The sequence below is a fragment of the Bactrocera neohumeralis genome, chromosome 2 (genome assembly GCF_024586455.1).
Source record: "Bactrocera neohumeralis isolate Rockhampton chromosome 2, APGP_CSIRO_Bneo_wtdbg2-racon-allhic-juicebox.fasta_v2, whole genome shotgun sequence".
In the NCBI taxonomy this organism is placed as follows: Eukaryota; Metazoa; Arthropoda; class Insecta; order Diptera; family Tephritidae; genus Bactrocera; species Bactrocera neohumeralis.
In genome coordinates this window covers 10,149,023-10,172,180 of record NC_065919.1, presented here as the reverse complement: position 1 = coordinate 10,172,180, position 23,158 = coordinate 10,149,023, and the positions used below count along the sequence as shown (strand labels likewise).

The following is a 23,158-nucleotide window of genomic DNA, read 5'->3' as shown; positions in this document are numbered from 1 at the left end:
CTTTGCTCAGCTAAAACGCACCTGCACCCATTTAATTAGCTGTAGAGAGCATTTGCTCTACGAAGCTCCCGCATTAGCAGAGTATGAACTGCAGTATTTGCGTGGATGCACAGCTAAGCGTTACTCTTTTATAGGCGGTATGAAATTTTCCGCAAACATTTTTTTGCTAAAAATGCTGTTTTTAGTGAATAATAATAATATTAAAATAAAAAATAAACTAAAAATTTCAGATTCTGGTTTCCGATATAACCAATAACCCATTCATAACCAATATATAACCAACATATAACCAATATACATATAACCCATTTATAACCAATACATAACCCATTTATAAACCCATTTATAACCAATGCATAACCCATTTATAACTAATATATAACCAGTATATAACCAATAAATTACTATTTTATAACTAAAACTGAAATTTTGTTTCAATATGTTTGGTTTCTAATATATTATTTTTCGTTCACCTGTAAACTTTTGAAAAGTGATGTTACGTTATTTTGCATTTTAGGTGATGATATATTTATTTATTTATTGAGATGTGCAGTCATCTGGCTGCACTGCATTTATATTTGCTGCGTCGGCGTGAGTGTAGCTTTCAGTGCAGAATTTTATAAAGTAAATTTGTGAAAACACGAAAAAAGCAACAATAATCAATACCGAAGGCTTTCCTTCATGGCACTGTTGCATTGCGTGTCAAAGGGCGTGTAATGGCTTTGCTAATGCCATAGAGGTACATAAGACATACTGTTATATACAAATATTTACAGCCACGAAAGTGCAGATTCATGAAAGCTTGTTTCGCGCGGTCTCATGCCAGGTGAATGGGCTGAAAACGTTTACGTGTTTTGTGTATTCTTTGTGCGTTCTTCACGTACATGTTAAAGTTTTGTAACAACGCTCTTAATAGATTTAGTTTAAATAATTAGGCAAACGACAATTAGAATTAATTATACACATGTTTATAGTAGCGATTTGCTTGAGAAAGTTCGTTGAACCGTAAAGGGGATTTTCGAAATCTTGCAAAATCTCTTAAGAACACATAGACTGTTGAAATTATAGCTTTCGTACTGCATTTACTGATTACTTTTTCTAATTACATTCCACAAATTATGCAATTAAAGCTATTGACAACACTAAAGAGTATACCCTGAAAAGCAATTGCTAATTCTACTTGCGGTTTTGCACTAATTAAACGTTTTTGTCTCTAAGCTATACCTATACTAGAGTTACTCCCATATTAACTCCTAATTACTGCTCCATAAATTACTATAAGACCATTTGAATGTAATTGGATATCTGCTTGCCATCTCTTGCATTAATGTGCTCTTATGACTGTCATAAATAATTTATTAATGAAGTCATTTATAGACGCCAAACGGTCTGTCACCGCTTCAGAGCAGTTAATAACAGTTCCATATTGTTGAACCCCGCGGGTAATAAAATTTACAACAACATTGTTTTAGCTACAATTACTACAATTCTATTTATATACACTTATACTACTATACTAGATGTATGTATGTATGTATTTGTACAGCACCAAAGCGAAAATCAATAATGAAATTTTGCCCTTTGGCGCATTGTCGCAAAGGCAGACGTTGACTTGTTGATATGCAACCGAGGCGCCATCTAAACAGCGCTCAGAATAGAAAACTATGTGATCCGAAGTGTGCTGTGGTATGTTCAATGACATAATATTACCATACATATACATATGCGCGTGTTTGGGTGCTGTTAAACAATTGAAGTGTGAAATGGTCTCGTACAAAGCCAAAGTACATACATAACCGCGAAGGGATTGTTAAGCAATAGTTGCAGTTGTCACAAGGGTTAAAGTGAATACCCACAAGGGCAGGTGTGGACTTTTTGCTTCGCTGCCCAAAACGGTGACTAGCTATGCATGTGGGAATGTTGAAAATGGCCTTTGCCAATAAAATAAATGAATTGGTGCTTGAGAATCGACGATTAATAGTCAGAGATCTTACTGGCATCGTTGGAATTTTGGAAGATCAGTGAAAAACATTTTGAAATAACATTTTTGCCTAAGAAGAGTGAAAGCACGATTGGTTGGAAAAACCAAAAATGCTTTCCGACTATCAGAATGTCATGAAACTGGCTGTGAGTCTTGAATCTATGCTTACGACCTGGTAACAGACGATAAATCTTCTGAATATCGTGGCAAAGGTGAGCCGATGCCGAAGAATCACGTCAAAGCAGGTCAAAAATCAACGTTACGTTGACAGTGTTCTTCGATTATGGACGTGTGGTGCACTCCGAATTTCTTCCGACCGACCAAACTGCCAACAAGGAATACTATTTGTATTTAAGTGTTATGCGTCGTTTCGCAAAGATATTCGTAAGAAGAGCTCGGCCACTCTTCGTGAGTTTTTCGCTGAATTTTGACTTCTGGCTATTCAACAAACTCTAGCGACAACTCCGAGGAAACTGTTTTGAGTCAATTGAAGATATTAAACGTGAATCTCTACGCGCATTGAAGGCTATTCTGGGAATTGACTTTAACAACTGTTTCGAGGAATGGGAAAAGCTTTGGACCGAGTATTGTGACTAAGGGGGATTACTGTGAGAAGGACGACATAGATTTTGAAGAATAAATTAAGAATTTTGAAATTATGAACAAAGTCTTACCACTTATTTTGCAGCTAACGTATATGCTGTAAAGGTCCAATCTGAGCCATTTTTTCGGAGATTGCCCATAACTTAAATAATGGTTTATGCCAAATTTCGTGTAGATATCTTGTCGAAAAAAAAGTTTTCTATACAAGAACTACATTTTCATAGCTCAGTTTGTAATATGAAACCGGTGTTTTCGACAAATGAAAAGCTACTTGTGGAGAAAATGACGTGGCCAAATTCAAAATTCCAAAATCTCAAAGTTTCGGTTAGAGGTAAATTCCTGAATACCCACGCTAACCGTATGCAAACGATATTAAATGACTTAAACCGTTAGGTCGTATCGTGCGAACTAAACTTAAAAGGTAGAAAGACAGAGCTTATATTGTTTACTAGGATACGTATATTCAGTGCTCCAGAAGTCATACCGTCATTATTAAAAGGCTAACAATCGGATATAAGACAAGTTACCTTGGACTAATTTTAGACAGGAAATTTTCGTGGAAACCAAGCTTAGATGCTGGAGTGAAGAAAGCAACTACATCATTTTACACTTGCAAAAGGATGACCGATTATGACATACGGTATATTTGCATGGTGGCCAATAATGGAAAAGAAATAAAGCGTATGGAAAGCATACAAAGAGCATGTAGTATTTATATGCATCATTGGAGCTCTTAGAACAACGCTTAGTCAGGAACTAAGCGCTATTTTACACTTGCTGCGAACAGATTTGTTCTGTAAGCAACTGGCATCGAAGGCAGCTTTAAGGTTGAGGGAATTCGCACAATTAATCGCCAGCAATAAGAGGCATTCTATGATACTTAGTAAGTTTCCGTTTCTACCCGCTACCACAGATTTTTGAAATCCTATAGAATTGAAAAAAATCGGTCTCTAATATTGCCTTCCCGTCCAGAGAAGAGAAAAAGGAAAGAGGTGAGGTGGACAGTGACGCAGGGATTAGCATCTATATGGATGGGTCCAAAGTAGACAATCGAGTGGCAGGTGGGGTCTTTTGAGCGAAATTATATACCAAAATCGCTTTTCCTTTACCAGACCATTGCAGTGTCGCCCAAGCGGATATCACACCAATCAAAGCAAGTCGAGTTGTTCTAACAAGGAATACATATACATATTTATATATGGATAGCCAACCGGCGCACATAAAAGCATTTGGCCTCAAAAACCGGACAAAATTATTTAAAGTGATTTTATGAATGAAATTGAATAAAAATGCATGATTGAATATAATAAAGCAATATATTAAAATAAAACGAGTAAGGAAGGGCTAATTTCAGGTGCAACCGAACATTTTACATTGAATATATTTGAGTATGTGTTATATGTTAAGTAGAAACCCTGTAGTTTAGTAAAAAAAATAATTTATAGCTCGACCTCCCCCGACACTATAACAAAAACACTAATTTCTAAAAAATTCAAAATTTTTTTTTAGTTTTTCCAAAAAAAAAACAAAATAATACATTAACTAAATTAATCTTTATATATATTAATAATATTACATACATCATGTTGTCCAGAGTCCCTAAAAAATATTTTCGAGAATTCACTTCACGCAACACAAAAAACTTACTGAACGAAGTCTGGTTTCCCACTACTTGTGTGGCAATATAGCGGACTGAAGGTCATTCAATTAATCGGTTAATTGTAGTACGGTTACTTAGGTACTAAAAAAAGTCAATTTTGAGTAGTATCGCTGAAGTTTGTAATTCTAACTTTTGTCCGGTTTTTGAAGGAAAATGCTCCTATGTGCGGCGTTGAAATCACTGACGTCTCCTAAAGTTTTGTCAAAGTTCGTGAAAGGATGCCTTGATTTGTTAGTGGTTCTCATATCCTAGCTTACGATAAAACTGTAATGGGTTCCAGAATATAGTGATAACGCTGGCAAATGTGAAGCAGATGAACTAGCTAGAACAGGCAACACCCTACAATTAGATTAGAGCGCATTAGTTTAGATTATTACATGAGGATTGCACCGAGACCATAAGTCTATTGTGCTCTCTATGCACAATTTAGCTGATTCTCGGTGGATTCAATCCTTGACTTGCGCAACAAGCCGGCAAACGTATCAAAAAATGGAGTATAATGATTTTTCCAAAATACTAAATAGTGTATGTACAAGTATATATGTTTTTTCAAATGTTAATAATTTATTTATTTATACTTAACTTTTGAACATTTTATATTTTCACCAAGCAAAGTAGGTGTTCTAAGCACCACAAGACCATCTTTGTTATGTAGCCACTAATAATTAAACTGATCGCAAAGCCAAAGAATGATCACTTGATATCGTTGCATATTTTTAGGCGACTTAAAAATGAGCATGAGGCAAAATGCTTATCAATAAACCCGAAAACGTGAAAGTAACACACAAAATGATATTTTCAATAATTATGTAAACATATAAACAGTTAATTTTATTGATTTAAACAACAAATACACACATATTCACTGGTCTTAATACAATTTTTTCTTATTTGCAGATAAAACGAGTTTAAGGAATCCTAAGAAGTGCCATTTAGAATTGTATAAGGATATTTGAAATATATCGTAGAACTGAGACCAAAGAAAACACACAGCGTTTACACAAACGGATAGACAAAGAGGAAACGGAGCGAGCTGCTTAGCTGAAAATTCTTTTTTATATTAAAGAGGAAAATAAAACAGACTGTAACTCTAAGCACCCAACTGTAAAGCATTTGATTAATATTTATATACTTATTATTGAAATATCTAACTCGATTGGTGGTTAGAAACGCTTACACGCGCACTCACCTATTGCAGAGTGAAACATATGGTATATAAGCACTTGACGTTTGATCGCTTGAACAGAAGCAGCAGTGATTTGAATCAAAAAATCAAAAGAAGAATCATTGAGAACCTTTCGAATGGTCGGACTTACCACAATCTTAGAATTTAATAGATTTAATTATATAAAAAAGTAGTTACGAAATTATGGCAGATAAATATAGCAAAACGACCTCTAGCAGCGTGTTAGTTGAAAAGAACGACAGAAAAAAGGCTACAAATGCGCAAGCGACACGCCAGTTGCCCGGCGATGGCGCTTGCAGTAGCGCGCATCCTAAAAATGTGCAAATCCTAACGAAGTTGGCCAGCACACTGAGCGAAAGCTACCAGCTGGTCAAGCAACGACAAGATAAATACAAAGAACTGAGCTCCAAAATGGGCGGTGCGGACGCACCACAGCTCATAAGCTATACACAAGATGGTGACGATGGCAGCGCCGGCGAGTGGCAGGAAGTGAAGAATAAACTGAAGCGTAAGAAGAAGTTATCCACTTCATTGACGTCCGTCAGCGACTCGGTAAATCAAGAGAAGCGCACACGCATCGAGGGAATTCAGCTGAATTGCCGCGGCAAGCTGCACATCACCGAACTGCCGACGCCAGTGCCACAATCAGCCACACGCACTTATGTTAGTGCTGGTGTGGCACAACGCGCCGAACGCTGGGGCGGTGCGAAGCCATCGCCTTCCCCCACAAACACGAACAGTGCGACACATAAACAGATGAATGCGAACAGCGCCGTGACGGCGCAGGCGACGAGCACGAACACTGCTGCAGGAGCCGCAGGCACAACAGTGCCACCACCGCGTCTCAAGCGGAAGCTGCAGGAAAATGTGCAGACGATACAAAAGCTGAATGCGCTTACCGAGCAGCTGAGGCTGGAGATCAACGAGCTGAAGTCGAGCTTGACAACTGAGCGCGGCGCTGTTCGTGTGTTGCGGTAAGTACCATACATTTTGTTTGTGGATTGCGTTTTTTGTTAACTATTTGCTTGATATTTCGTTAATTGTAGTGCACAAAATGAAGCAGAGACAAGAAAATGGCGAAATGAAGTGAAGAGACTACAAAATTCTCTCGAAAATTTGAAAAAGAACACCACTTTGCCGCTGATCGGCGCCAAAAAGGCGACAGATGCAGCCAATGAAAACTTAACAAATGCTTCCGTAGCTGGCATCACAACCAACTATGAAGTACAAAGACTGACAAATGAAGTTAACGCGCTGAAAGAAGCGAATAGAGCCTTAGAAGAGAAGAAAATGGTGAGTAAAATGCCAAGCTTGCATGGTTGCGCCAATTAACTGCATGAAATGTGGAACGTTCTTATATTTGTTTTTGTCTTTTCTGATTGCTTTCGAAAATTCGTAAAAATGCTTCGAAGTCTTTGCATATTTGTGTGAATGCCTGGCAATCTTCTAATATAAATTTCTAAGAATCCGCTTAAAGTTTGGTTGTTCCAACATTTCCCACACAAATGCAATTGATGCTATTGTGAGCCCAACCCATAATATACCGAAAGCTGCCTGAAAATGTCCCAATTTAAGCACAACTGGATCGTCATCATTCCGTACATCGCGTATACTTTTCTTTCCCGACTCTATAAAGGCCGCATTCATGAGGCTTTCCCAGTGCTCAGCGTAACCGAACTCGTGCGAGCTGCGTATTAGTTTGTTGATGAAACCCAAATAAGGCGACCCATACGGCACGATGTAGACGGCGTGAAACGGTACCAAGCAAGCGGACATCACGTGGAATAACGGTCTGCCGCGAGAATAGTGAATGCGCGCATTCGCATAGAATGCAGCAAAGTGATACTTCTGAACATAGGCGCACGAGAGGTTATTCCTCTTTATGCCAGTCAAAAGTTCCTTGTCCGGCACAACAACCACTTTACGCTTGATAATGGCTTCGTTTGGCTCACTGTCATTCAGAAAATTATCCAAATGTTTCGTATATCTGCTATATGCTAGCAAATTATATGGTGACTCAGCCAAATCCTTCAAGGTATTCACATCATCGAGATATGTGCGAAAAACCAGGCTGCTTGTGAGATTGCCTTTAAAGGTATTGCAAATTAGCATACCGTAGAACAGCCAGAAGAATAGGAAAATGCGCAGCGAAGTGCGTGTAGGTATACGTGTTAATGGCATTGTCAAGGTGATGGCATATAGTTGCAGTAGATCGAATTCGGATTGGTTCAGGCGGAGGTGTACCAAATTACAAAAGATATAGGCGAGTGGTATCGACAGCAAAATCGTCAGCCAAACGGGAATAGTGAACGAACGAAATAGATTCCAGAATGTCGTCGCTATTTTCGCCTTCGGCACCAAAGCGCATAAACTATCCCGACTGTGAACGATCGTATATTCGGCTTGTTGTGAGAAGCTTGGCGCTGCCAGAAAACGTACATTAAACGCCACATCATCTAACTCCTTTGTGATTTCTTGGAAACAAATATCTGCTTTTAATGTGAAGTTACCGAACCTACTAACTCGGCGTATGACACGCGTAGCGTTCAACCGTTGCGCAACGAACTGCGACATCAGCGCATCACTTCCAATAACGTTTTGGTCATCGCGTTCATCTTCGAAAATCGCACGCACCTCATCGTGATACAAGCACACGCGTAAAGGTCTGCCGCCCATATCTGGCAATTTCGTAGGAAAAAGTTGCTCCTTGCTCGGCAATCTCTCATTATACAGTTGTATATGTATGAGAAATTCATCGGCGAACGGATTGTATCTGTAGATTTGCAGTACACTATCTCTTCTGAACATGATCACAATGTTGAGAAACCAAATTTTCCAAAAGATCGCGAAGGTGCGACGCAACCAACTCTCTGTCACTGTATCCGAATTCATAATGAGCATGATGACATGAGAGAGGTGTTTGGCTGCGGATTTTTTGCGTAGAATGCCAAGGTCGACGCGTTGTGAGGCGTCATGAAAGATCATTACCAGATACAGTAGTATGCCATCGTTTTTGATAAGCTCCAGCGGTGCGGTTTTAACATGATTTCTACCGAAAACGAAATAAAAAAAAAAGAAAAATTATTAAATAAATAATAAACCCTTGAGTTTGGCCACTGAGATCAACATTTTTATTTTAGTACACACCTTAATGTAATGTATGAAGTACCGCAATCACTTAAATACCGTAATATATCACCCGAATAACCGGAAGAGGTACCGTTTTCGAAATATACATAGACCACTTTCGTATGAAAACTACATAAAATCTTGCTCGTACTCTCAATCAGCGCAATATTGGTGGTGCTATTCGCTGGTACAAAGCTGCCCAACCATGTCGTCGCGCCAAGCCTCCAAAGCGCAGCGATGCCGAAGATACAGTACAAAGGCGAAAGTGTCATCGCGCCTGGACTAGCGGAAATATGCGAAACAACTGTTGGCACTCAGTTGGTGGTCAATTCTTTTTATAGATGAATGGCAGACAGCTGGCCAATAGTAGATTATGGAATGGAATATTTTTCACAAATACAAAAGCATAAAAATATATGCGAGCGCCGTATGCATTTGGCGTATTGGAATTGACCAAAGCTAATGCCATGATTAATTTCATTAATGTAATCCATTTATTGTGCATTTGACAGTTGACGGTGCTATTATTTATTTTAGTGCCGGTGTTGCAACAATGGCAGGCGTTTAGAACAAATATTCGTTAAGGTGTCCTCGCATGGCAAATAGTGTGGCATGCAACAGTGCGTTACTTAACATTAATTAGGGGGTGGCATAAAGTAGATCGTGCAATCCGATTTTTAACATCCACAGCAACATATGTATGTATGTATATAGCTACCCTGTTGGTGTTTGTGTGTTTGTCTGCGCATAATAATTATACAAATTTTTCGAAATTCTATTTTTACTCTGCAATTTATGCCCGCTATAAATTATAATTAACCTGCATGAATTATAATTAAACGCTGCTCCGTTTTTTTAAACCATTCCGTTCGTGTGATCTATTATCTGCATTTAGCGCTTCTGTGCCAACTAACATTTGTCCGTCACCACTCGGTGTTGTTGTTTTTGCGCTTGAATGTCCATATTTGACATGTCACAAGGCAGTTTTTGACACTTTGCACATCGCTGTTAATTACAGATCAATGGCGATGCTGATAGACGTAAAGCAGCTGATATGCGCACATTGAGAGATACCTACGAAATCCGATTGACTCAATTAACAAAATCTGCCAAAACTGAAATATCACGTCTGGTAAGTCAAAATAAAGAGGCACGTTTAAGGAATTCAATTCGGGACACCCTATGTATGTATGTGTACTAGTAAATTTAAGCACACAAAGGTACAACTTCCCAGCCACTGCTTTCCAGTTAGAAAAATATTACCTAGTGATTAGTCGAAAATTTCGGTTATAGCCGAGTTCAAAACAGCGCGCCAGTCATTTCTAAGTGCAGCCAGGTCCATCTCCATCTGATCTCTCCAACGGAGTGTAGGTTTTCCTCTTTCCCTGCTTCCACCGGCGGGTACTGCGTCGAATACTTTCAGAGCCGGAGCGTTTTCATCCATTCGGACGACATCACCTAGCCAGCGTAGACGCTGTCTCTTAATGCGCTGAACTATGTCAATAGTGTCGCATATCTCATACAGCTTATCCGTTCATCGAATGCGATATTCGCCGTTGCCGATGCGCAAAGGACTACTAATCTTTCGCAGAACCTTTCTCTCGAAAACTCGTAACGTCGACTCATCAGAAGTTGTTATCGTCTATGCCTCTGCAGAACGGCATGACTCATGAAGTTTGGTTTTTGTTCGTAGAAAGAGGAATTTACTTCTCAATAGCCTACTCAGTCCGAAGTAGCACCGGTTGGCAAGAGTTATTCTGCGTTGAATTTCGAGGCTGGTATTGTTGTTGGTGTTAATACTGGTTCCAAGATAGACGAAATTATCTACGACTTCGAAGTTATAACTGTAAACAGTGACGTGGGAGCCAACTCGCTAATGTGACGACTGTTTGTTGTTACGCGATTATTGAGGCCAGTGATATCAATATCATCGGCGTAAGCCAGCAGCTGTGCACTCTTATGAAAGATTGTGCCTTCTCGAATAAGCTCTGTAGCTCGAATTATTTCCTACAGCATTAGATTGAAGAAGTCGCACGGTAGGGAGTCGCCTTGTCTGAAATATTCCGATACTGACGGAGCTTTGGTATTTCTCAATGTCAATTTGCACAGCCGTATTAGTTTTGCGGGAATACCATATGCACACATTGCGGCATAAAGGCAACTTCTTTTGGTCCTGTCAAAAGCAGTTGGTGTGTGTCGATCTTCTTTCCACGGGTCTTTTCCGAAACTTAGCACATGATGAATATCTCGTCAGTTGTAGATTTTCCAGACTTAAAGCCACAGTGATAAAGTCCAATCAATTTGTCAACCTTATATGCGATGTTGAGGAGACTTATCCCACGGTAGTTGGTGCAGATTGTGGGGTTTCCCTTTTTGTGGATTGGGCAGAGCACACTTAAATTCCAATCTTCGGGCATTCTTTTTTCCGACCACATTTTACAAAGAAGCTGATGCATGCTTCTTATTAGTTCTCTGCCGCCGTATTTGAATAACTCGGCCATTAATCCAACGAGCCGCGCGGCTTTGTTGTTCTTCAGACAGGTAATGGGTATTCGAACTTCACTCGGTTTTTGGAGCTCATAATATAGCAAGCACTTATAATCTCACCAAAGCTTGGCGTCAGGGATACTCGGGTTTGCCGTTGATTTAACTGGTTGACCAGGTTTCACATTTGATTTGTTGTATTTAGGTTTGTCGTAATTGATCCATTTTTTATCACCAGTCAGAATCCGATGCACTACGGCGATAACTGCTTTTTGCAGCGTTCAAGCAGCATTTCTGACATTCAATCGTCTTTCAACTCATATGACACCAATTTCTTTGGCTTCTTTTAAAAGTTTTGAAATGGCTGCTTGAGTGATTCCAAAAGATTCTGCAAGCTCTACTTGTGTTGTGTCTTTATCGAGTAATGCATTCAGTTCCTCATCTTCCTCAATTTTTTTCCGCATAGGACGTTCTTCGTTTTCCAAGCCAGAACCACCAATTTTAATAAGCGTTCAAACCACTTTTGGCACATTCGCTTGGCTAGAGTATGATCACCATAAACTTCAATCAAAATTCGATGGCTTTCGACTGAGGTTCCTTTTAAGATAATGAAGAAGAACTTCTTGCAAAATAAATTTTATGCACAAAATTCGATACATTTGAGTAAAAAAAAAATTTTTGTTGTTTGTTATTTACACAAATGAATAACATTACTAGATGCTGAAAAAGACGTACAAGCAGTAATTTTTCAATGCATATTTGGAATATTGGAACAATGGAATCAAGTTTCAGCCATATCTTGGCGAAACCCACAAATAAACGTAGTTTTGGAAAAAATAGTTCCCAACCATCGAATTCATTTTTCAATTCTTCTATTAAGCGTAGGTAAGTATAAATATATGGTGGCTCCAAAAAAATAGAAATAATTGATTACAAATAATTTAAGAAGTTTTTTTTTAATTTTCTGCTTATCAATATAAAACACGAATAATCTTCCTACGACAATGTCACTCACGAATTTATTGATAAATAGTAATGGAGTGTGTAAATTCTCTATCCACCAGTGAGTCATATAACCAATGAGCACGTGACGCGTGGTAAAGAGAATTGTGAAAGAATCCAAACCAAAATAAGATAGAACGTTCGGCTGCACCGAAGCTATAATATCAGTGACCGCCGCATTTTTTATAGCAAAAGGTTATACAAAATTTTTTAGCTATATGATGCCTCATCTGAATAATTTGTTCGAAAATTGTGCCATTGCCTGGGGAATAATCTATTATCGATCATTTGTCAAATAAAAAAGTTTTGATCCTTCAGTTTGCATGACAGCTATATGTTTAAGTGATCCGATATCAGCGGTTCCGTCAAATGAGCAGTTTTTTGGGTAGAAAAAGACGTGTGCAAAATTTCAGATCGATATCTCAAAAACTTGTGTATATACAGACGTATAGATGGACAGGCAAGCGACATGGGTAAATCGGCTCAGCTCGTCACGCTGATCATTTATATTATATATGCACTTTTTTGGTCTCCGCTGTACCTTTCTGGATGGCATGACTTTATATGCTCTTTGCAGGATATAAAAAGTCATGAAGTAAATAATGTTGCATGCAACAAACAAATGACTCTACGGCACTTCTCTTTTGCTTAATTCTTAAGCTTGTTGCAACAAATATTTCTCAATATTGTTGGGAGGAATACAAACGAGTTGCTGCAGGCGTTTTTTGTGAATTGAAGTGTTGAATAGCGAGTTGTTGCAATTTACTGCCGGAAATGAGAGTAAATAGTTCCAGAACATTGATTCAGTTTTACAAAAGACTTGAGACTTTTGATTACTCTACACAACAAAAGTAAAGGAAAAATTTGCGACTGATTTGCTAGGAGGTCTGTGCAGTACATATTTGAGATATTATGATTACGCATTTGAGTTCAAAATTTTCCATCACTGACAGTTATAGAATCCAACACTTCTTGACTGCAACACAAAAATCGTACGTGATAGGACATTTTTACTATAATTTTCGGTCTTAGCAACACAAAATTAGCAAGAAACCGCCTCCAACATCACAGTCATTACTGTTAGCTAGTGCTATATATAAAAAAAATATTTTTTCATTGAAAAGTACAAGTGTCTGCAATCAATTTTAAAAACTAATATCGATTACTGTCCGTCTTCTAATACTTGCCAGTAAATCCATACTCATTTGCAGACTCAAAGGATTTCAGTTCATTTCTTTGTAAGCGTGTGTGTGCATTATGCGCCTTCATTCAGACTACCGTCAATTTGATTTATGGCAACGTTTAAGACAAGTGTTAGCCGCAAGCGAAATTTAAATAACACGAAACGTAAGCGCGATCGTTTCATTTTCGAAAGACTGTGTTCACACGAGGATTCTTTTGCCGCTCATTATATGCAAATTCTATGTTGGAGTCGCTCGTGTGCACGCGATGAGTTCGAAACTTGAGGTGAACCATCTTTTGCATTCTCAAATTCTTGAGTTTTGCAAAAAAAACTATTGTTATTAGATAATTTATGTTTTTATTTCCCTTTTTCTGAAACATAGAAAGCGTGGCATTTAAGCACGAGCGACGCGGTTTCTTCGGCTTTTCTCATCGTTCCCTCGTCTACCAAAAAGCAAGTTTTGGGCGATAAAAGAGTCTCCGTGTGAACATAGTCCAATAACGCGGCTGACCTTGGGTGTTGGCAGCGAGTCTTACATGCTTCAGCTGATTGCCTGCCTGCCTTCGTTTTATGCGTGTGATGCTCGTCCTTTCTTAGTTGTCCGGATTTTCAGTATATGATATACAATAGTTATAAAAAAAGAGGAGGATAATTACTTTGCTACCAAGAATTTTTCCTATGACTTCCGTTTCATCATCTCGGTCATGCAATTGCCATTTGCTGCGGAGCTCAGTCCGTTCCAGAAAATAATAAACTTATAAACAAAAAAGTTTTATTCGATAAATTTACTTGAAATTGTTATATTTTCTAAGATATTTTAATATTTTCTTTGTGTTTAAACTCTTTCAGCTGGAGGAAATAAAAACCAAAGAACGTAATATTGGGCAACTTAAGAAAGAAATTCAAACGCTTCAGACGCGGCCGCAGAGCCAGTCTGAAGTAAAAAGCAGAAATGCAACGACCAATTCACAAACGACAAATAAAACGACGAAACCAAAGAAAAATAACAATAACAATAAAATAAAAAATAAATCAACAAAAAATAGCGTAAACGAAACCAATGCTTCCGCTTCCGCTTTGTCGAAAAAATCGGAGGACAGCAAGGATATAGCCACAGGAGAGGCTCAACATCCAAATGAGGTGAGTACAAAATACATTTTCTATTTTTTAGTATTTGAATTTGATTTTCCACAAGCGTGTCATGGACAGTTATATTAACATAGCATTATATGCGGTGATATAACTTTGACTTCTCATAGTAAACCAAGAGATTTACGATAAACACCGGTTGACTGATTAATTAAAAATGAAATTATAATTTCAAAATATATATTGACCACTCATACATATGTAGATTCTGTTTACTATAGCAATTGTGAAACGGTGAAAGCTATGGTATATTGTTCAGTAAACAAAGAAAGAAGTGGAGAGTTTAATAAATGACAAATCTCATGCTAATCAAATTGAATGTACCTTTCTTGTTTTTTTTTTCAACCAGATTGTGTTTAGAATTTTTATGTGTCAACTGGTGAAACCGAATCATAATCACTTTAATTTACATAATTATTTGCATTTCTGCGATAATCCGCTGTTGCCAATATTCCGTTACGCATGTTCCATTATAAACCTCATAACTATTGACAAAGTTGATATTTGCATTTCACGCCTTGCTTGGTTACGATTTTACGTTATGGCCTTCTTTATTATTTAGTAAACGCTGGCGACTGTTGTTGTAACGGGTACCTATTCCCCGTTAGAATGGTAAGGATTTGCTAAGTTATCATCGGTGTCAACCAACGGTAGGCCCAGGAAACGTGCAGTTTCGAAGGGGTCCAATCAAAGCGAGAAGAGTGTCAGATGAGTAGGGTTAGCAGGGCATGCAAAGAAGTGACTGGTGTCATACGGAGGCTCATTGCACGCTGGACTTATGTTTGATATGTTAGGGTCTATTCCGGATAAGTAGGAATTTAACCTGCTATAGTATCCAGAACGAAGCTGCGGTAAAGCCACTCTCGTTTCTCGCCGCAACTCGAGCTCTTTGTCTGCAATCGGTGGTAGTTTGACTCGAAGTACGCCATTCACTGAGATGGAGTTGGTAAAGATGTTAATGGCTGCATTGTGAATGACGGTCAGTGCTTGTCGGAAGTTAGTTGCGTCCGAAGTCTGGGCGGCGTATTGTTTTATGTCACCCCAGCAGGAATTGCTTAGAGATGAGTTCATTATGCTCCTTAACTGGGAGCATACGGGCCTCACTATGCAGGTATTTGATGGAAGTATTGCGGAGTGCAGTGTTCTGACAAGTTTGCAGCTTCCTCGTCTTCGTTTCATTGCTTCCAGGCAACCATATTGGTGCGGCGACCCTACGTACCTTCTTTGTTGATAATGGTCTTTTTGCATCATATATATTTTGTTGTCTTTCTTCCTGTTTTGTGTGACAACACAAATTTCTAATCTAATTGGTTACTCGATGTCCATTGCGATTCATGTGGTTAGCTGGAAGCGTTATGATAAAAAATAGTCGTTCTTAATATTGGTTATAAAAAGGAATGAACATTAAAAATGTTTCGAAATAAATTTTGAGTGTATTTTTGGGGGTATAGAACTCTCATTTTCAATTTTTTAATTCAAAAGGGAGACGCATGAGCGTCGGACCTCAGACGCTCGCATTTAGGCCCTGGGATCCGGAGTGACCGACGTGACTAATTAAGCCTCATCCAATAACTCAGAAATTTCGTGAAATACCTGATTTTTTCAACCTCAGTTGCCCATTGTATTTTAAGTTGGGGCATCCGGATCCGTGAAAACTATTTCATCTCAATCACCGTGTTATCAATTCTCTGAAGGTGGGATCCCCAAACCTTGTGTTGATCTCTTTTCTGCCTTTTTGTGCAGATTTTTTTTTATTTTTTTTTATTTTTATTTTCGAGATACCCAGATGATTTTTACCTAGTTTACCGACTTAGTATAGAAACTATGGCTGGTCCTAATTGCCACTGACTACGCTTCAAGAAGCCATTTCTGTTGATCCAATTTTGCCTCTTTTTATCCAATACCAGCGAGTTTAACGGCGCAGATTATAGACATGAAGTAATAGTTTGATGCATCTGCCCATAGACGATTGGTATTGACGTGGAACCAGCAGAAAAGTGCCTGTAAGGCTCACTATTGAGTTTTGGTAAACGCGCTGAAATCGATGGAAATCGTCGAAAGAGGTGATCGCCGAAACTGAGGTCTATTTGGAAGCAAAGAAGAAATCGTAACACAAAAATGATATCGAAAAATTGAAGGGTCACTATGATCAGTGTATCGCCCCTGAAAGGAACTATGTAGGTTGAAGAAAAAAAACGAATTTTGTCAAAAAAAAATGTTTTACTATAGTATACCCTGATACGATGTACACTGTTCAGGGTATAAAAATTAAAACGTATGTAGATTGTTGAAGGTATTATGTGTCTAGAAATAAATACGACCGACTCTAAAGTACCAAAAAATAACATTTTAACAAATGTTTGTTGTCACGCAAATATTTAAGAACAATAATAATCACACACATGCACATTGTTGTACAGTTTTTTGTTCACACATTGTACGAAAACAGAAACAGGAACACAACCGGGGAACACTGACCTAACAAAAGGTGACGAAGCAGTTAAATTCAAGCCCAACATAAAACATAATTGAACAAACGAGAAGTGGCGAATGGTGAACCAACGACCAAATTAAGCATGTGACCGCCTGCGTATGTGGTGACAAGCCGAAAAGTTCTAAAACTATAACGAGATTTGTATTGATACAATTTACTGAATGAACACACGACAAGAGACAAACGATGTATGCGGTGTTACGCACAATGAAGCGGAAGCCCAAAGCAACAACAAATACAGGTGAGCACGTTGCTGGCTAAGCTTAGTCAACCAATTGAAGAATGAAGACAATAATCACCGCATCTCTTGTAAATGTAAACCCGACCATGGTGTAAATGGCAAGCTTGCGGGTCTGTCAAAAGCCAAAAACTCCAATTACATCGTTAATACTATTAGTGAAACCAGAGAATGCATCGAACTTGTGGCATCGAACATGTTTTATGCGCGAACTGATAAAAAAGCCGGTTTCCCACATTGCACATATTGCACTTTTGACGACTTTTCCTCGTTTATTTAACTTGGCGAGACCTGCCGAAGGCTGTGAGACTCAAAAAAGCAAGTGTAAACTCAATACTCAATATGGGCAACGGTTAGTGCTGCAGGTAGCGGTAGACTGCGGAAGACTTAAGCAGAGGAAACTGTGAAAGAAAAGAGAGAAACACGTTTGAGCCACCGTACACCCGCTGCGGTTACCCGTCTGCTCGTTAGGCTGCAACAGCCATTGACAGCGCTCTCAGCGGTTGGCGGCTAGCTCAGGTTGCGTTGTGGCGGCGCGTCAGTTGTGTACGAGAGATGTTCAGGTGCGCATGCTTGAACGGATACGTGTGCTCTAATAATATTAACTGTATTTAAGCGGCATTAATAAATAATTTTATTGTGTGAAATAGAAAAAAACGAAGTTAAAAGTGAATACTAAGTACTAAGGTGATAATAACAGGTACTTAATTAAAAAAGTGAAATGAGGCAAAAATAAATATAAATAAATACTAACTAAGAAAGTTTTGTGAATCATAATTTTATAAAAAAATCGAATATACAAAATTCTCGTATTATAAAAACAGAATTGCTGACAAGTTGCAGAAATTGATTAATCAGTAAAACACTTCAGTGAAATTAATAGTGAAAAGTGTTTTCAGCTACATATACTTATATATGTGTATGTATATTTGTTATAATAAAAATATTAAAGAAGTGTGTGTATGTGCTTATGTAATTCAATCTGCTCGCCTAATGTAAGCCTCACTTGGCCAGGTTATCAATGAAGCCCGCAAAACGGTGGAACTAATGAAGTTTGCAAACAACAAAATAAATTGCAGTGAAAATGAAAGAAGTCATTCGGTAATTGAATAATGCAAAAACAAGAGAAAAAGTAGAGAAATAAAAAAGGAAGAAAACAGTGCAACCCATTTCTTTAAATAACTGCATTTACCGCGTTAATGTCGACTGAAATCTCGAATATGTGTGTATAATTATGTGTAGGTGCATTAGAGCGGGTTGATTTACAGGCAGCCAAAAAAACGGAAAAATCGAATATGCGGGAAATGTGCTCCGTATTATTCTGAACAATTTTGACTAAGAGGCTATGGGTCTAAACTGGTTTAAAGTTAGCGATTTTTAAGGTTTTTTGGGGATTATAAAAATTTGTTCGTCAGTTTTTGAGATATCCGTATGAAATCTAATACGCGGGTGCATTTTATACTCTATTGATCATTTGTCGGAATCGATCAGATCGGATAACTATATTACATATCTTTCATACAACTGATCTTTCAGATTTTTTAAACTTTGCCTTAAGTGGTTATATACAGTTAGAATTTTCAAACAATTCTTTTTTTAATTTTATTTTTTTAATGTACATATAATTCGCTGGCTCGAAATCGGTTTTAGACTCATAGTCTCCTAGACAGAGTTGCTCAGCATCATCCGTAGAACATTTCCCGCATATGCGATATTGTAAAAAAATCGACCCGCTCTAATGTGCATATATGTATGTATATGTGTGGTTTTCTGTTTAGTGCTGCAAATATACGCAATTGTTGTTCTTGCTGTTTTTGTTGTTCATGCTTCGCACCTGTAATTCGACACCCCCAAAGCCATTTCGTTGCGCCGCCACATCCCGGAGCACAACGCGCGGCAAGTGCGTTAAAATCGGTCAAATACCGTTTGTCAGGCTTCACATGTAGAAAGTGGTTAATGAAGACAACATTCGTTTTCCTTATTTTGATTTAACAGCGTTGTCTACTTAAGGGAAAACATACGAAACGCAACTTTGGCATTTTATATTATCTATTGACAAAATACGAAAAGACTTTTTCGACTACACAATAGTATATCAGTGAATACGAAACACGATTCCAAATCAAATTAAAATTGTAGAGCGCTAAGGTCGAACTCGTTGATGTGCTCTCTTTTCATCGTTTCCTTTCACACGCCTGCGCCTTGTCATTCCCTGTTTTGTTTGTGAATGGAGCCTCTTGTGTAGGATTTATGTTTTCCTGTGTTTGTGGCACCTGACCCTTTGCAGAGTCAATATGCATGACACTTATGTATATTCTGTTATTTGTGTGTGTGTGTGTGCTCCTTGACGATGAATCGCATTGAAATTCAAAGCATGCGTTTCCTTCTTTACCTTTCGCTCATAGCGCTTAGACTGCGCAGGATCTGCTGGCGTATTTTTTTATGCCGACATTGGTTTTGGATGAGTTTTCTTCGCTTAAAAAGCAGTCGAATTAGCTGAAAGATTTGCTTTTCTACAAATGAAAACTTGAAAATAGAAAAATGAATAAGCTCCTACTGAGCAAATTTTTTCAATATTTTAGAAGGCATCAAACACAGTCTCATAGGGCTCGTGCTCATTTGTCAGGGTAATGAATATGAGACGCTCTCACTTTAGTCTGAGTACAATGCCTCATGCTTTTCACTCTCAGCATCGTTAAATTAGATGCGCCAAATGCGTCATGTCTATTTTCCAGACAATTACCAATATTAATTAGCATTTAGCGCATGCGAGAAAATTAGTCACTCCAGCGGTGTACTACAGGTGTGTGTTGGCACAGAATGATTCTATTTGAAATCTCAATTTGAAAATTCACACAGTCATAATTAAGTGCGATCACTTATTACTAAATAGCTTTACCAAGTTCGTCGCATGGACGCCCTTTGTGAATGCGCTGACACGAGCAAATGTGCAAGTTTTGCGAAAAATAGAACTCCAGTGAAGCAATTAGGCTTAAATTATTAGACATTCACAAATACAATGCTAAATGAGCACACATTCGCACAATTTTTATTAGCTCTCACACAGAACTCGGCTCAGAGTTGACGGTGATTCACACTGAGCTGCGAATCTTTGCTATCAAATCGCACTTCTAACCGCATTATATGCGAGTGTGCAATTGAGTGCTGCAGGTGAGCCACGGTTTCCCAATATATGCACTCCTGAAGCGGGCCGTTCTTCATAAAGTTTGTTTTAATTGACACTTGCTAAACTTGCTGGATTTAGATGCGATTCATCAAATAGATTTTTAATTCGAATATGCTTGTGTATAGTATATAAGAATATTAGGCTGGGACGAAAAAAAAACTTTTATTTTTTTTCCTTCGGTAGCATGAAAATATTGTTCGAAATGGCGGAAATAAAATTTCGAAAATCGAAGTTCGAAATCTTTGTGATTTTCGAATTCTCCTATAATAAGCAGCAATATTTTTCCTGTTTCATAGGTTTTGTAGGAAATTGAATGCTCTACAAAATGACCGCTAACAGTTTTTTCGTAAGTCTAACTTTTTAAAAGATATTAACGGTGCAAATTTGATTGATTTAAGGCAAATTTTGTTCTTTTTAGTTTTATAACTCAATGAAAAAAGAAATAATTTTAAATTGCAAAACTCACAGTTAAGCAGGGAGCTTACTGCTCTTCAAAACGGTTTCTTATTTTACTTTATTTTGGTTTTCTTATTACTTTTTTCGTTGACTTTTGACGATGAATATTACGTAAACGTTTAACTTAGTCGAAAAATTTCGAAAAACCATTTATAGAGCATACAATTTCCTATCACATTCAAAAAACGAGATATTTTTTCAAGTAGTTGAGTTGTGATATATGAATTCTTCCAACTCATGATAAGAAAAAATTTAAAACTTTTAGGCGGCGAATTTTACCGTTACAATTAAGAGCTCATACTTGGCGCGATTTGCGTAAAGGTATCTAAGAACTTATTTCTTCAAAGTATAAAGCGAAAAAAAAAATTTCTTTGACCTACCCTAATGTGCATGTAGTATGGTGCATGATGAATTATAGAGCTCATTCTCGGCGCGATTTCCGTAAAGGTGTAAGAACCTATTTATTCAAAGTATCAAGCGAAAAATTTTTTTTTGACCTACCCTAATGTGCATATATGGTGCATAATGAATTCTATAATCTATATTGCGTAAAGCTGTCTAAGAACCTACTCCTTCAAAATATCAAGCGAAAAAATAATAATTTATTTTTGATCTACCCTAATGTGCATATATGTATGGTGCATGATGAATTTTATAATCCATATTGCGTAAAGCTGTCTAAGAACCTACTCCTTCAAAGTATCAAGCGAAAAAAATATTAATTTATTTTTGACCCACCCTAATGCGCATATACATATGGTGCATGATGAATTCTATAATCTATATTGCGTAAAGCTGTCTAAGGACCTACTCCTCAAAATATCAAGCGAAAAAAAAAAAATTAATTTGTTTTTGACTCACCCTAATGTGCATACATATGTACATATATGATGCATGATGAATTCTATATATGCAAATACCAAGTTAAGGTTAGGTTTAATAATTTACATTTATATTCTGCTTAATCTAATTTACGATTACGTAATTGAGTTTTCATTTCAAAACTCACCTTCAACACCCCGCAGTGAGTTGCGGAGTTGCAGAGTGCTTCTATTGTTGTGTGAATTTCCAAAGCATCAACACAAATATTGACAACAAAACATTCTGTGACATGCAAATGGGATGAGTAGGAGCGGCAGCGTTGCGTGAAGTGGCTGCCGCCAAATGCACAACAAAAAGAACAAAGCAACTATTGTATGTTTTTTATTTGTTAGTCTCAAAAATGAAAAATGATCTCAAAATTATTTTTTACTACATAAATATGCAACTCAAATAATATTATGTTTGCGGTGATTGCTATGCAAAATAGTTGGTCGAAAATAAAATAAATATAGTACCCGCTACGAGACTGATGCGTGATGAATGACGCTTTTGCTTTCAATTGGCCATTGTTTGTTTTTGTTTTTTTTTTTGTTCAGCAAAATTTGTTTTTTTAGATTTCTGAATTTACCTGAGATGATTTGTTTTCCATAAATACTATGATTACGCTTAGTTGTGTGGTGGAATGGCTTGAGCGGCCTTTGCGTGAAGTGAGTGACCGGAAGAAACGCACGCAAGCGAGCACATTTTCCGAAGTATCTATGAGTAATTGCGTATTAACTGCATATTTGCTGCAAAATGGCAATGCTGAATTTGAATTGTATAGAGAATTTTGCGTCTCAAAATGATTCAAATGAAACACTTGTATGTTGTAGGCAGTGCACATGACGAGTGTGTGGGAAACTAGTTGAGCGGCTTCGGTTTTGTTTGGTTTGGTTTGGTGCATAAACAAACTAGTCGCATAGTGTTTGATCTCAAACTTTGCAACTTTGTTCTTTGTTATTTTGTGCTCAAGAAGCTGCTTATTTCTTGGAACTGCCAGTATCGCCCCTCTATAAGCTATAGTTGCCATACAAACTGATAACTTGATAGTTTAAAATCAGGTCTTTGTATGGAAAACTTTTTTATTTGACCAGATATCTATCAGAAATTTGGCATGGGATATTTTCCAAAGTAAAGCTGCAATCTCCGCAGAAATTATTCGGATCGAACTACTATAGCATATAGCTGTCATACAAGCTAACCTATCAAAATCTAGTTCTTGTAAGGAATTTTTTTTATTTGACTAGATATCTTTTCGAAATTTTGCACAGAATATTACTCAAAGCAATGCTATAAACTCTGAAGAAATTGTTGAGATCGAGCAACTATAAGCTATAGCTGCCATACAAACTGATAGTTCAAAATCTAGTCTTTGTATGGAAAACTTTTTTATTTCAATAGATATCTGCATGAAATTTCGCATATGCTATTTTCAAGCGCAACGCCACAATTTCCGAATATTTTGCTCAGTTCACAGCACTATGGCATATAATTCTCATATAAACTAGCGTTCAAAATCAAGTCTTTGTACGAAAAACTTTTTTA

General features: G+C 37.6%; 2 protein-coding genes and 1 long non-coding RNA gene across 6 annotated transcripts in view; 2 read left to right on the top strand and 1 right to left on the bottom strand.

The window, feature by feature from the left end:
- The window catches only part of LOC126767817 (putative leucine-rich repeat-containing protein DDB_G0290503), a 139,421-nt gene that overhangs the window by 17,128 nt on the left and 99,135 nt on the right, over nt 1-23,158 (top strand). For 3 of the 4 annotated variants that reach the window (XM_050485468.1, XM_050485467.1, XM_050485466.1), the window contains exons 2-5: nt 5,142-6,404; nt 6,477-6,723; nt 9,578-9,691; nt 14,078-14,368. In XM_050485468.1, the coding sequence (XP_050341425.1) occupies nt 5,614-6,404; nt 6,477-6,723; nt 9,578-9,691; nt 14,078-14,368 (1,443 nt within the window). In that variant the 5' untranslated portion in view covers nt 5,142-5,613. The remainder of the gene's footprint in view (nt 1-5,141; nt 6,405-6,476; nt 6,724-9,577; nt 9,692-14,077; nt 14,369-23,158) is intronic. The other variant, XM_050485469.1, reaches the window with a different exon arrangement.
- LOC126767856 (uncharacterized) lies at nt 6,720-8,831 on the bottom strand. The gene is made up of 2 exons (XM_050485533.1): nt 8,578-8,831; nt 6,720-8,479 (listed from the first exon to the last, which is right to left on the bottom strand). Exons 1-2 carry the CDS (start codon nt 8,829-8,831, stop codon nt 6,877-6,879), a joined length of 1,857 nt encoding a protein of 618 aa, XP_050341490.1. The 3' UTR covers nt 6,720-6,876.
- The window catches only part of LOC126767860 (uncharacterized), a 46,516-nt gene continuing 41,025 nt past the window's right edge, over nt 17,668-23,158 (top strand). The window contains exon 1 of the long non-coding RNA XR_007669169.1: nt 17,668-18,028. This is a non-coding gene — a long non-coding RNA (uncharacterized LOC126767860). The remainder of the gene's footprint in view (nt 18,029-23,158) is intronic.

Excerpts from the sequence above, each read along its gene's own strand:
- LOC126767856 (XM_050485533.1), bottom strand. The coding sequence starts at position 8,831 with ATGACACTTTCGCCTTTGTACTGTATCTTCGGCATCGCTGCGCTTTGG. Across the intron at positions 8,480-8,577 it reads ACTTCATACATTACATTAAG|AAATCATGTTAAAACCGCAC; the intron begins GTGTGTACTAAA and ends CGTTTTCGGTAG.